At 45.2% G+C, this 13,876-nt stretch overlaps 1 protein-coding gene across 2 annotated transcripts; it reads left to right on the forward strand.

Moving 5' to 3' along the window:
- Positions 1-4,028: 4,028 nt before the first annotated feature.
- On the forward strand, positions 4,029-13,434 carry LOC110507912 (V-set and transmembrane domain-containing protein 5). Of its 2 annotated transcripts, XM_090223851.1 has the most exons (5): positions 4,086-4,477; positions 11,588-11,676; positions 12,155-12,481; positions 12,762-12,905; positions 13,024-13,434. In XM_090223851.1, the coding sequence occupies exons 3-5, from the start codon at positions 12,271-12,273 to the stop codon at positions 13,053-13,055; spliced, it is 387 nt and encodes a 128-aa protein (XP_090079977.1). In that variant the 5' UTR covers positions 4,086-4,477; positions 11,588-11,676; positions 12,155-12,270; the 3' UTR covers positions 13,056-13,434. The 2 variants fall into 2 exon arrangements, with proteins under 2 accessions (XP_021444008.1, XP_090079977.1); XM_021588333.3 differs by lacking the exon at positions 11,588-11,676 and having other exon boundaries at positions 4,029-4,477.
- The last annotated feature ends 442 nt before the right edge of the window (positions 13,435-13,876 follow it).

Genomic DNA, 13,876 nt, shown 5'->3' on the forward strand with positions numbered 1-13,876 from the left:
GAGGGATGAAGAAGTCCAGTGGGTGCGGGTGGGAGAGGGATGAAGAAGTCCAGTGGGTGCGGGTGGGAGAGGGATGAAGAAGTCCAGCGGGTGCGGGTGGGAGAGGGATGAAGAAGTCCTATGGGTGCGAGTGGGAGAGGGATGAAGAAGTCCTATGGGTACGGGTGGGAGAGGGATGAAGAAGTCCAGTGGGTGCGGGTGGGAGAGGGATGAAGAAATCCAGTTGGTGCGGGTGGGAGAGGGATGAAGAAGTCCAATGGGTGCGGGTGGGAGAGGGATGAAGAAGTCCAGTGGGTGCGGGTGGGAGAGGGATGAAGAAGTCCAGTGGGTGCGGGTGGGAGAGGGATGAAGAAGTCCAGTGGGTGCGAGTGGGAGAGGGATGAAGAAGTCCAGTGGGTGCGGGTGGGAGAGGGATGAAGAAGTCCAGTGGGTGCGAGTGGGAGAGGGATGAAGAAGTCCTATGGGTGCGGGTGGGAGAGGGATGAAGAAGTCCAGTGGGTGCGGGTGGGAGAGGGATGAAGAAGTCCAGTGGGTGCGGGTGGGAGAGGGATGAAGAAGTCCAGCGGGTGCGGGTGGGAGAGGGATGAAGAAGTCCAATGGGTGCGGGTGGGAGAGGGATGAAGAAGTCCAGCGGGTGCGGGTGGGAGAGGGATGAAGAAGTCCAGTGGGTGCGGGTGGGAGAGGGATGAAGAAGTCCAGTGGGTGCGGGTGGGAGAGGGATGAAGAAGTCCAGTGGGTGCGGGTGGGAGAGGGATGAAGAAGTCCAATGGGTGCGGGTGGGAGAGGGATGAAGAAGTCCAGCGGGTGCGGGTGGGAGAGGGATGAAGAAGTCCAGTGGGTGCGGGTGGGAGAGGGATGAAGAAGTCCAGCGGGTGCGGGTGGGAGAGGGATGAAGAAGTCCAATGGGTGCGGGTGGGAGAGGGATGAAGAAGTCCAGCGGGTGCGGGTGGGAGAGGGATGAAGAAGTCCAATGGGTGCGGGTGGGAGAGGGATGAAGAAGTCCAGTGGGTGCGGGTGGGAGAGGGATGAAGAAGTCCAGCGGGTGCGGGTGGGAGAGGGATGAAGAAGTCCAATGGGTGCGGGTGGGAGAGGGATGAAGAAGTCCAGTGGGTGCGGGTGGGAGAGGGATGAAGAAGTCCAATGGGTGCGGGTGGGAGAGGGATGAAGAAGTCCAGCGGGTGCGGGTGGGAGAGGGATGAAGAAGTCCTATGGGTGCGAGTGGGAGAGGGATGAAGAAGTCCTATGGGTACGGGTGGGAGAGGGATGAAGAAGTCCAGTGGGTGCGGGTGGGAGAGGGATGAAGAAGTCCAGTGGGTGCGAGTGGGAGAGGGATGAAGAAGTCCTATGGGTACGGGTGGGAGAGGGATGAAGAAGTCCAGTGGGTGCGGGTGGGAGAGGGATGAAGAAGTCCAGTGGGTGCGGGTGGGAGAGGGATGAAGAAGTCCAGCGGGTGCGGGTGGGAGAGGGATGAAGAAGTCCTATGGGTGCGAGTGGGAGAGGGATGAAGAAGTCCTATGGGTACGGGTGGGAGAGGGATGAAGAAGTCCAGTGGGTGCGGGTGGGAGAGGGATGAAGAAATCCAGTTGGTGCGGGTGGGAGAGGGATGAAGAAGTCCAATGGGTGCGGGTGGGAGAGGGATGAAGAAGTCCAGTGGGTGCGGGTGGGAGAGGGATGAAGAAGTCCAGTGGGTGCGGGTGGGAGAGGGATGAAGAAGTCCAGTGGGTGCGAGTGGGAGAGGGATGAAGAAGTCCAGTGGGTGCGGGTGGGAGAGGGATGAAGAAGTCCAGTGGGTGCGAGTGGGAGAGGGATGAAGAAGTCCTATGGGTGCGGGTGGGAGAGGGATGAAGAAGTCCAGTGGGTGCGGGTGGGAGAGGGATGAAGAAGTCCAGTGGGTGCGGGTGGGAGAGGGATGAAGAAGTCCAGCGGGTGCGGGTGGGAGAGGGATGAAGAAGTCCAATGGGTGCGGGTGGGAGAGGGATGAAGAAGTCCAGCGGGTGCGGGTGGGAGAGGGATGAAGAAGTCCAGTGGGTGCGGGTGGGAGAGGGATGAAGAAGTCCAGCGGGTGCGGGTGGGAGAGGGATGAAGAAGTCCAGCGGGTGCGGGTGGGAGAGGGATGAAGAAGTCCAATGGGTGCGGGTGGGAGAGGGATGAAGAAGTCCAGTGGGTGCGGGTGGGAGAGGGATGAAGAAGTCCAGTGGGTGCGGGTGGGAGAGGGATGAAGAAGTCCAGCGGGTGCGGGTGGGAGAGGGATGAAGAAGTCCAATGGGTGCGGGTGGGAGAGGGATGAAGAAGTCCAGTGGGTGCGGGTGGGAGAGGGATGAAGAAGTCCAATGGGTGCGGGTGGGAGAGGGATGAAGAAGTCCAGCGGGTGCGGGTGGGAGAGGGATGAAGAAGTCCTATGGGTGCGAGTGGGAGAGGGATGAAGAAGTCCTATGGGTACGGGTGGGAGAGGGATGAAGAAGTCCAGTGGGTGCGGGTGGGAGAGGGATGAAGAAGTCCAGTGGGTGCGAGTGGGAGAGGGATGAAGAAGTCCTATGGGTACGGGTGGGAGAGGGATGAAGAAGTCCAGTGGGTGCGGGTGGGAGAGGGATGAAGAAGTCCAGTGGGTGCGGGTGGGAGAGGGATGAAGAAGTCCAGTGGGTGCGGGTGGGAGAGGGATGAAGAAGTCCAGTGGGTGCGGGTGGGAGAGGGATGAAGAAGTCCAGTGGGTGCGGGTGGGAGAGGGATGAAGAAGTCCAGTGGGTGCGGGTGGGAGAGGGATGAAGAAGTCCAGTGGGTGCGGGTGGGAGAGGGATGAAGAAGTCCAGTGGGTGCGGGTGGGAGAGGGATGAAGAAGTCCAGTGGGTGCGGGTGGGAGAGGGATGAAGAAGTCCAGTGGGTGCGGGTGGGAGAGGGATGAAGAAGTCCAGTGGGTGCGGGTGGGAGAGGGATGAAGAAATTGGTATACAGAAGTCTACTGTGCACCATGACAGTGAAGCCTGTAATGTTAGAGCTGTTTATTACTGTGTCAGTGTGAAAAGTAAGGAATTAGCTAGGGAAAGTGACAGGTCAATAACGTTACATAACCATACTGACTAATACAACTCACATTTCACTGAAAAATCATCAGAATATCAATCTTCAATCATTTGGCCAATGGTTTCATCATCTGATTCAGGTCTAGTGTGATTGAGGCAAAAATAATAGCTAACATTAGTCAACATTTGGCCAGGTCTCTCTAGAATGATAAATCAACTGGCGAAAGCTAGCCAAGTTGATTTACTTCTGTAACAGGACAAAACAAAGGCTACAAAACATGTCCATGCAAACAACAGCTGTTAGATAGCGATATGAGCTGGTTATTATTACTATCTGACAGATAACTAGAGGCTAGAGCTGACCTGGCTGTGGTAGCTACTAGCTAGCATAGCTTATTCATTCACCTCAGTCAAGAGGGGATGAAACATTAACTAACGTTACATGTCAGTTAAAATAATAGCTCAGCACTGCGAATAAACACTCATTAATTTTTTTCAGTTAAGTTAAACAGCAGTTACCTTGCCAACTACATCAGTCAACTAAATAGTATCCACTTTCTGCTTGTTTTGGTTTTACAACTCTGTAAAAGAGCGCAACACAAACACACTGAACTATGCTCAACTCTCCCGTGCAGGTCCAGCCAGCCTAGTCCTAAAGCACACCGTTGTCGCTTTCTGTATCACATTACAATGATGAAACTGGGGGGGACAAAAATGCAATTTCAGAATGTGGGGGGGACATGACACCCCCGTCCCCAGTGAAAGTCACGTTCCTGATTATCTGCCTCAAAAATAAGCTATTGCAACAGTGACCAGGCAGCAAATAGACAAAGTGGATCTGCGATATACTATATTGTAACTTCTGTTAATGTGGCCATTGTAAAGAAGTGCAGTCATCTCAGAATAGACACTCCTCCCTGTCTGACCTGCTCAGCAAGGTGTGTCCAATACCACTTATTCATCCCACGTGGTGCATTTGTGGGAGGCAGTACAGGGAGGCCATACAGGCGTGTCTCTCTGTGTGTTTCTGCATGAGTATTTACTATGTTATTGGCTCCCTCTCTCTCACTCTCTCTCTCTCTCTCTCTCAGTGCTTGTTTCTTGGTATGAATGTTTGCACAGTAATCTCCTGCTGATCCTGTCTGATGGGTGAGGTGCCGTTGCACAGGCAGAGCAGCTTAGGTAGCCAGAGAACACAGAGCTGAGAAGGACAGAAGAGAACATCACCAACAAGAGATATACTCTTTTCCACCAGATTAAGACATTAACAAAAATAAAAAGGAAGGAGGAACACAGGAAATAATGGATTTTGAGAGCAAAGCGAATGCTCCAGAATGTGGAATGACCCAGTAGACACTCCGTACTGGTGAGAATAGATGGACCTGGGGTTCTAATGTGGCTCTGGGACACACAGGAAGTCGCTCTTTTCTTCAGCATCACATTGTATGTGTGCCACCTAGGTATGTATCCTATCCATACATGGAAACACTTCTGTGAGCATGTATCCATATATGGACATACTGATTTGTATGTGTTTAAATGTGAGTGCTTGTGTGTTTAAGGGCATGCCTATGTTTGCCTCAGAGTGTATGGTGTATGCCAAGCAATTTCAGAAGAAACTTTCTTCTGGTATCGGTTGACTGACTTTGAGTATTTCCCAACTTTTGCTCTGATGTGGTTTGTATCGGTGAAACAGAATGATAGTGCACTTAGACACACAGTGGTTTGTTAATTTCCCAGAACCTGGATAGGGCGTGATGCTTTCAAGGCATACCTCTGGCAGCCATAATGTTTCTCTGTCATTCTTTGCATGCTTTAGCAAAATTCTTTGTGCATGCTTCATCTTGTGTGCACACACCTTTAGTTGGACTGGTGTGTCTGAGTTAGTAATTCACATTGATTGAAACACATCTTACATGAGAAAACAACCGAAAGCAGGTGGCTATGAGGTCAATTCAAAACCAATCAATCAATCAAATGTATTTATAAATCCTTTTTTATATCAGCACATGTCACAAAGTGCTTATAGTGAAACCCAGCCTAAAACCCAAAAGAGTAAACAATGCAGATTTAGAAGCACGGTAGAAAGGAAAAACTCCCTAGAAAGGCAGTTACCTAGGAAGAGACCTAGAAAGGAACCAGGCTCTGAGGGGTGGCCTGTCCTCTTCTGGTTGTGCCCGTTGGAGATTATAAGAGTACATAGCCATTTAGGCCAGATCGTTCTTCAAGATTTTCAAACGTTCATAGATGACCAGAAGGGTCAAACAACAATCACAGTGGTTATAGAGGGTGCAACAGATCAGCACCTCAGGAGTCAATATCAGTTGGCTTTTTATAGCCGAGCATTCAAAGTTTGAGACAGCAGATTGGGGGGGGGGGGGGGACAGAGAGAGAACGAGAGAGAAAGCAGGTCCGGGACAAGGTAGCACGTCAGGTAAACAGGTCTTGGGACCGACGAATTGCCACAATCATACCCTGGATCTAGTTTTGTGTAATAAATATTGTGGATCTAAATGTTTTTCCTCATAATTCTGGACTATCGGACCACCATTTTATTACATTTGCAATCGCAACAAATAATTTGCTAAGACCCCAACCAAGGATTATCAAAACACGTGCTATAAATTCTCTGACAACCCAAAGATTCCTAGATGCCCTTCCAGACTGCCCACACCTACCTAAGGACTCCGGAGTACAAAATTCAAAATGCACCTAACCAAGGATCTAAACTTAACCTTGCGTAATACCCCAGATGCAGTCGCACCGTTAAAAACAAAAACATTTGTCACAAGAAACTAGCTCCCTGGTTTACAGAAAATACCCAAGCCCTGAAGCAAGCTTCCAGAAAATTGGAACGGAAATGGCGCTCCACCAAATTGGAAGATTTCCGACTAGCTACACGGACAAGTTCCTGCCTGGTTTAGATCTTATCTGTAGGAAAGATATCAGTTTGTCTCTGTGGATGGTTTTAGGACCACTATTCTTTTCACAGTGTATAAAACATTAGGAACACCTTCCTAATATTGAGTTTTGCCCTCAGAACAGCTTAAATTCTTCGGTGCCTGGACTCTAAAAGGTGTCAAAAGCGTTCCACAGGGACGCTGGCTTATGTTGACTCCAATGCTTCCCACAGTTGTGTCAAGTTGGATGGATGTCCTTTGGGTGATGGACCATTCTTGATATACACGGGAAACTGTAGAGCGTGAAAACCCCAGCAGCGTTGCAGTTCTTGACACAAACTGGCGCGCCTGGCACCTACTACCATACCCTGTTCAAAGGCAATTAAATATTTTGTCTTGCCCATTCCTCCTCTGAATGGCGCACATACATGATGCCTCAATTGTCTCAAGGCTTAAAAGTCCTTCTTTAATCTCCTCCCCTTCATCTACGCTGATTGAATTGGATTTAACAAGTGACATCAGTAAGGGGTCATAGCCTTCACCTGGATTCACCTGGTCAGTCTATGTCATGGAAAGAGCAGGTGTTGCTAATGTTTTGTACACTCAATGTATACTCTACCTCTTGGGTATGTCATTTGGAAACTCAATGTAAACTTTCACTGCTATGCAGACGACACACAGCTGTACATTTCGATGAAACTTGGTGAAGCCCCAAAATTGCCTAGCCTCGAAGCCTGTGTTTCAGACATAAGGAAGTGGATGGCAGCAAATGTTTTACTTTTAAACTTGGACAAAACAAGATGCTAGTTCAAGGAAACAAAGAAATCTTCTGTTTGATCTGACAATGTATCTTGATGGCTATACAATCGCCTCAAATAAAACTTTGAAGGACCTCAACGTTACTCTGGACCTTAAAGAGCAGCTTTTTTCCTGGAGTGATGAACCACCCTTGCTGTGTCTGCCTGGCTGGCTCCCCTCTCTCCACTGGGATTATCTGCATCTGACCATATTACGGGGGCTTAGTCACTGGCTTGATAATGCTCTCCCATGCCGTCCCGAAGAGGGGTGAATCATTTTTTCTCTCTCGATAAACTCGACTTGAATGGGTTGAGTCACTGGCATGATCTTCCTGTCCGGCTTTGCGCCCCCTTCGGGCCTGTGATGGGTGAGATCAGAAATGCCTTATTTACATAAGTATTCAGACCCTTTGCTATGAGACTCGAAATTGAGCTCAGGTGCATCCTGTTTCCATTGATCATCCTTGAGATGTTTCTACAACTTGATTGGAGTCCACCTATGGAAAATTCAATTGATTGGACATTATTTGGGTTTTGCTCTGACATGCACTGTCAACTGTGGGACCTTATATAGACAGGTGTGTACCTGTCTATATAAGGTCCCACAGTTGACAGTGCATGTCAGAGCAAAACCCAAGCCATGAGGATGAAGGAATTGTCCGTAGAGATCTGGGGAAGGGTACCAAAAATGTATGCACCATTGAAGGTCCCCAAGAACACATTCATCATTCTTAAACGGAAGAAGTTTGGAATCACCAAGACTCTTCCTAGAGTTGGCCGCCCGGCCAAACTGAGCAATCGGGGAGAAGGATCTTGGTAGGGAGGTGACGAAGAACCCATTGGTCACTCTGACAGAGCTCCAGAGTTCCTCTGTGGAGATGGGAGAAACTTCCAGAAGGACAACCATCTCTGCAGCACTTCAGACCATTACTGGAGAGTGACAATACGGAAGCCACACCTCAGTAAAAGACACATGATAGCCCACTTAGAGTTTGCCAAAAGGCACCTAAAGACTCTCAGACCATGAGAAACAAGATTCTATGGTCTGATGAAACCAAGATTGAACTCTTTGGTCTCAATGCCAAGCGTCACATCTGGAGGAAACCTGGCACCATCCCTACAGTGAAGCATGGTGGTGGCAGCATCATGCTCTGGGGATGTTTTTCAGTGAGAGGGACTGGTAGGCTAGTCAGGATCGAAGTAAAGATGAACGGAGCAAAGTACAGAGAGATCCTTGATGAAAACCTGCTCCAGAGCACTCAGGACCTCAGAATGTGCTAAGGTTCACTTTCCAACAGGACAACAACCCTAAGCACAGTGGCTTAGGGACAAGTCTCTAAATGTCCTTGAGTGGGCCAGCCAGAGCCCAGACTTGAACCCGATCGAACATCTCTGAAGAGACCTGAAAATAGCTGTGCAGCAATGCTCCCCATCCAACCAGACCAAGCTTGAGAGGATCTGCAGATAAGAATGGGATAAACTTCCCAAATACAGGTTTGCCAAGCTTGTAGTGTCATACCCATGAACACTCGAGGCTGCATTCAAATCAAATCAAATCTAATTTTATTTGTCACATGTGCCGAATACAACACCTTACAGTTAAATGCTTACTTACAAGCCCCTAACCAACAATGCAGTTTAAAAAATATATGGATAAGAATAAGAGATAAAAGTAAAAAGTAATTAAAGAGCAGCAGTAAAATAACAATATATAACAAATATAACAAATAACAAAAAAGACTATATACACGGGGTACCGATACAGAGCCAATGTGTGGGGGCACCGGTTAGTTCAGGTAGTATGTACATGAAGGTAGAGTTATTAAAGTGACAATGCATATATGACAACAGAGAGTAGCAGTGGTGGAAAGAGGGACAGAGGGAGGGGGGGCACTGTAAATAGTCATTTGGTAGCCATTTGACTAGATGTTCAGGAGTCTTATGGCTTTGGGGTAGAAGTTGTTTAGAAGCCTCTTGGACCTAGACTTGGCACTCCGGTACTGCTTGCCATGCGGTAGCTGCCGAATGTGCTTTAACAAAGTACTGAGTAAATGAAGGGTCTGAATACTTATGTAAATCTGATATTTCAGTTTTTTATTTGGAGTAAATTTGGCAAAACGTATAAAAACCTGTTTTTGCATTGTGTGTAGATTGATGAGGGAAAAAACACTTTGATGAGTTTTAGAATAAGGCTGTAACCTAACAAAATGTGGAACAAGTCAAGGGGTCTGAATTGTTTCCAAAGGCACTGTTTACTGTCCGTACCGCCTATACACACCCTGTATATATATATACAGGGTGTGTGACTTGTCCCTAAGCCACATTCAGAACCCTTGACTTGTTTCCACATATATATACTGTATATATATATATATATATATATATATATATATATATATACAGTTATATAGTACCAGTCAGCTGTATATATACAGTTGAAGTCGGAAGTTTACATACACTTAGGTTGGAGTCATTAAAACTCGTTTTTCAACCACTCCACACATTTCTTGTTAACTTTGGGATGGGGGGCAGCATTTTCACTTTTGGATAAATAGCATGCCCAATTTCAACTTCCTGCTACTCATGCCAAGAATATAAGATAAGCATATTATTAGTAGATTTGGAGAGAAAACACTCTGAAGTTTCTAAAACTGTTTGAATCATGTCTGTGAGTATAACAGAACAAAACCCTGAGGACTAACCATTCACAATTACTTATTTTTGAGGTCGCTGTCTGTTCAATGGGCTCTCATGGGGAAACGATATTTCTTAAGCACTTGTTTGCAGTTCCTACCGCTTCCACTGGATGTCACCAGTCTTTGGAATTTGGTTGAGGTTATTCCTTTGTGCAATGAAGCAGTACGGCCATCCTGGAAAAGGGTAACGCTGTTGAGAGTTGGCCAAGACTTGAAAAGTAGCGTTAGTTTCCTCTCGTCCTCTATTGAAAACAGATAGACCCGTCTTCAATTTGATCGATTATTAACATTTAAAAATACCTAAAGTTGTATTACAAAAGTATTTTGAAATGTTTTGGCAAAGTTTACAGGTAACTTTTGAGATATTTTGCAGTGACTTTGCGCAAATTGGAAGCTGTTTTTTTCTGGATCAAACGCGCCAAATAAATTGACATTTTGGATAGATATGGATGGAATTAATCGAACAAAAGGACCATTTGTGATGTTTATGGGACATATTGGAGTGCCAACAAAAGAAGCTCATCAAAGGAAAGGCATGTTTTATATTTTATTTCTGAGTTTTGTGTAGCGCCTGCAGGGTTGAAATATGCTACTCTCTTTTTTTACTGCTGTGCTATCATCAGATAATAGCTTTTTTGAAATCTGACATGTTGGCTGGATTCACAACGAGTGTAGCTTTAATTTGCTGTCTTGCATGTGTGATTTAATGAAAGTTTGAATTTTTGAGTATTTTATTTGAATCTGGCGCTCTGCATTTTCCCTGGCTATTGGCCAAGTGGGACATTTGCGTGCCCCTATCCAAGAGAGGTTAACAAACTGTATTTTTGGCAAGTCGGCTAGGACATCTACTTTGTGCATGACACAAGTCATTTTTCTAACAATTGTTTACAGACAGATTATTTCACTTTTTTCAGTTGTATCACAATTCCAGTGGGTCAGAAGTTTACACACACTAAAATTTGAGTCAATTGGAGGTGTACCTGTGGATGTATTTCAAGGCCTACCTTCAAACTCAGTGCCTCTTTGCTTAACATCATGGGAAAAGACGCGTTCTGTCTCCTAGAGATGAACGTACTTTGGTGCAAAAAGTGCAAGTCAATCCCAGAACAACAGCAAAGGACCTTGTGAAGATGCTGGAGGAAACAGCTACAAAAGTATCTATATCCACAGTAAACGAGTCCTATATCGACATAACCTGAAAGACTGCACAGCAAGGAAGAAGCCACTGCTCCAAAATTGCCATAAAAAGCCAGACTACGGTTTGCAACTGCACATAGGGATGAAGATCGTACTTTTTGGAGAAATGTCCTCTGGTCTGATGAAACAAAAATAGAACTGTTTGGCCATAATGACCATTGTTATGTTTGGAGAAAAAAGGGGGAGGCTTGCAAGCCGAAGAACACCATCCCAACCGTGAAGCACGGGGGTGGCAGCATCATGTTGTGCGGGTGCTTTGCTGCAGGAGGGACTGGTGCACTTCACAAAATAGATTATGTGAAAATTATGTGGATATATTGAAGCAACATCTCATGACATCAGTCAGGAAGTTAAAGCTTGGTCACAAATGGGTCTTCCAAATGAACAATGACCCCAAGCATACTTCCAAAGTTGTGGCAAAAAGGACAACAAAGTCAACAAAGGACAACAAAGTCAAGGTATTGGAGTGGCCATCACAAAGCCCTGACCTCAATCCTACAGAAAATTTGTGGGCAGAACTGAAAAAGTGAGTGCGAGCAAGGAGGCCTACAAACCTGACTCAGTTACACCAGGTCTGTCAGGATGAATTGACCAAAATTCACCCAACTTATTGTGGGAAGCTTGTGGAAGGCTACCCTGAAATGTTTGACCCAAGTTAAACAATTTAAAGGCAATGCTACCAAATACTAATTGAGTATATGTAAACTTCTGACCCACTGGGAATGTGATGAAAGAAATAAAAGCTGAAATAAATCATTCTCTACTATTATTCTGACATTTCACATTCTTAAAATACAGTGGTGATCCTCACTGACCTAAGACAGGGATTTTTTACTTGGATTAAATGTCAGTAATTGTGAAAAATTGAGATGAAATGTATTTGGCTAAGGTGTATGTAAACTTCCGATATATATATATATATATATATTCTGGACTCTGACATTACTCATTCTGATATTTCTTAATTTCTTTCTTTTTAGTATTGTTTTGTATTGCTGGATATTACTGCACTGCTGGAGCTTGAAACACAAGCATTTCGCTGCACCTGCAATAACATCTTCAAATCTGTGTACGTGACCAATAAACTTTGATTTGAGATGAAGCGACGTGGTAGAATCACATGCCAATGTGTCATCTCAAAGTAATTTGATGGCAGCAAACCCATCATACAGTATAACAATATGTTATGTAATGTCTGTGGACTGAAAACACTGTCTTTTGTTGAGAGGTTGAACATTAACTGGTGGTTATATAAGGGAGTAGGGTAAAGGGGGGTATTTCTTCTGTCAGAACTGAGTGGCCAATTGGGCTCTAAAAAATAAAAAACTGAAGGTAGTTGATCCATTGCTCATAAAAAAAGCAAGTGGGGAGTCAGAAAATTACTATGGTGATAACACATCAGTGTGTGAGAAATAATATGTTGACTTACTGTATCTGATTCTAAAATACAAATCAGATATATCAACTTCTCTTTATCTGTCATACATTAAAAAACACTGTTCCTCTTTCTTTCCCTTCCTCCCTCCACTATGTACTTCCTCCGGCAGCTGGAGCCATCTCAATACGGTCTCCTCAGCAGAGTCTGACCAGGCCTGTCCAACAGGATGTATTGTTCTCTGTGGACATCTCCTGTGTTGGGATTCCCACAGTACAGTGGACCTTTATGTCTGGCAGGGTGAGCAGAGACATTGGGGCGTGGCAACCTGGGGGGTTTACCAATGTATCAGAGGACTACATGGACAGAATCCTCACGTACACTAATGGATCTATGGGACTGTCGGACCTACGTATTCAGGACACTGGCTTCTACGTGATCACTGTGACTGAACTGTCTGGGAGCAGCAAAGATGCAGGATTTGTCTTGAATGTGGAAGGTGAGTGAATGGTGGGTGAAGGCCTATATCACAATGTGGCATTTTGCTTTAAGTTACAGTGTTAGTGTTTCATCATAGTTGACATTTACAAGAACCCCTTTATGGAACTGTTTTCCTCTCAGTCCTGGAGGCAGTTTCTGTAGCGGCCTTATGGTGTTATTGAACAATATCTTTACGAGTAGTTCAGTACAAGTGGCCTTCATTGAACTCTACCATTATGAGTAAGCTAGTTAGTGGAAGTGAGAATGAACATGGTGTGTTCTCCCTCCCTGTGTTGTAGAGGTTCTGTATGAGGACCTCCAGTACCTGGCAGTGTTTGCTGTAGTGCTGGCCTCCCTGGCTGGCTTCCTCATGGTCTCCATGTGGCTCATGGACAAAGCTTACAGCCAGATCAATGCATGGAGACAGAGGAGACAGATGCCAGGTAAATACCTTTAGAATGATTTTGGTCATTTCAATAATTAGTAATTCAATGACTCAAGTTTGATTGTTCTTGTGTGTATGTGGTTCATTGAATTTCTAATTTTTTGTATTATCTCCAGAGAATGATGTAACTGAGCTGCAACCTCTCTGATATGAAGATCTGAGAAAGCCAGATGGGACTGCCCAACAACCAATATGAGCTAAAATGAAAGACTCATTTTATAAATCAATGAAAGCATCCACAGAGTGTAAATGTCACCAAGTTACTGATTCCAGGAACAGATGAAGGATTATCAACCTACGTGCCTCAAGACGAGCTGCATGTATTATTTTACTGTACATGGAAACTGTATACACAGCTGATATTAGTCCACCAGATTTTATGTAAGGAAACACACTGACAAGTGGAAACAAAATATATTTTTATTTTCACAGCTGTTTTCAGTTTCTTTTACTGTAACATTTAAAATATACAGTTGAGGTCGGAAGTTTACATACACTTAGGTCATTAAACCTTGTTTTTCAACCAATCCACAAATTTCTTGTTAACAAACTATAGTTTTGGCAAGTCGGCTAGGATATCTACCTTGTGCATGACACAATTTTTCAAAAAATAGTTTACAGACAAATTATTTCACTGTATCGCAATTCCAGTGGGTCAGAGGTTTACATACCCTAAGTTGACTGTGCCTTTAAACAGCTTGGAAAATTCCAGAAAATGATGTCATGGCTTTAGAAGCTTCTGATAAATGAAATAAATTGGAGGTGTCCCTGTGGATGTATTTCAAGGCCTAGCTTCAAACTCAGTGCCTCTTTGCTTGACATCATGGGAAAATCAAATGAAATCAGCTAAGAACTCAGAAAATAAATTGTAGACCTCCACAAGTCTAGTATATATTAATAATAATAATAATAATAATACATTGGCACAGGTAAGTCAAATGTCCAAGCAAATCAACAGACATCAATGCA

This window comes from Oncorhynchus mykiss, chromosome 27, assembly GCF_057628025.1.
Source record: "Oncorhynchus mykiss isolate SJ-2025 chromosome 27, ASM5762802v1, whole genome shotgun sequence".
Classification (NCBI taxonomy): Eukaryota; Metazoa; Chordata; class Actinopteri; order Salmoniformes; family Salmonidae; genus Oncorhynchus; species Oncorhynchus mykiss.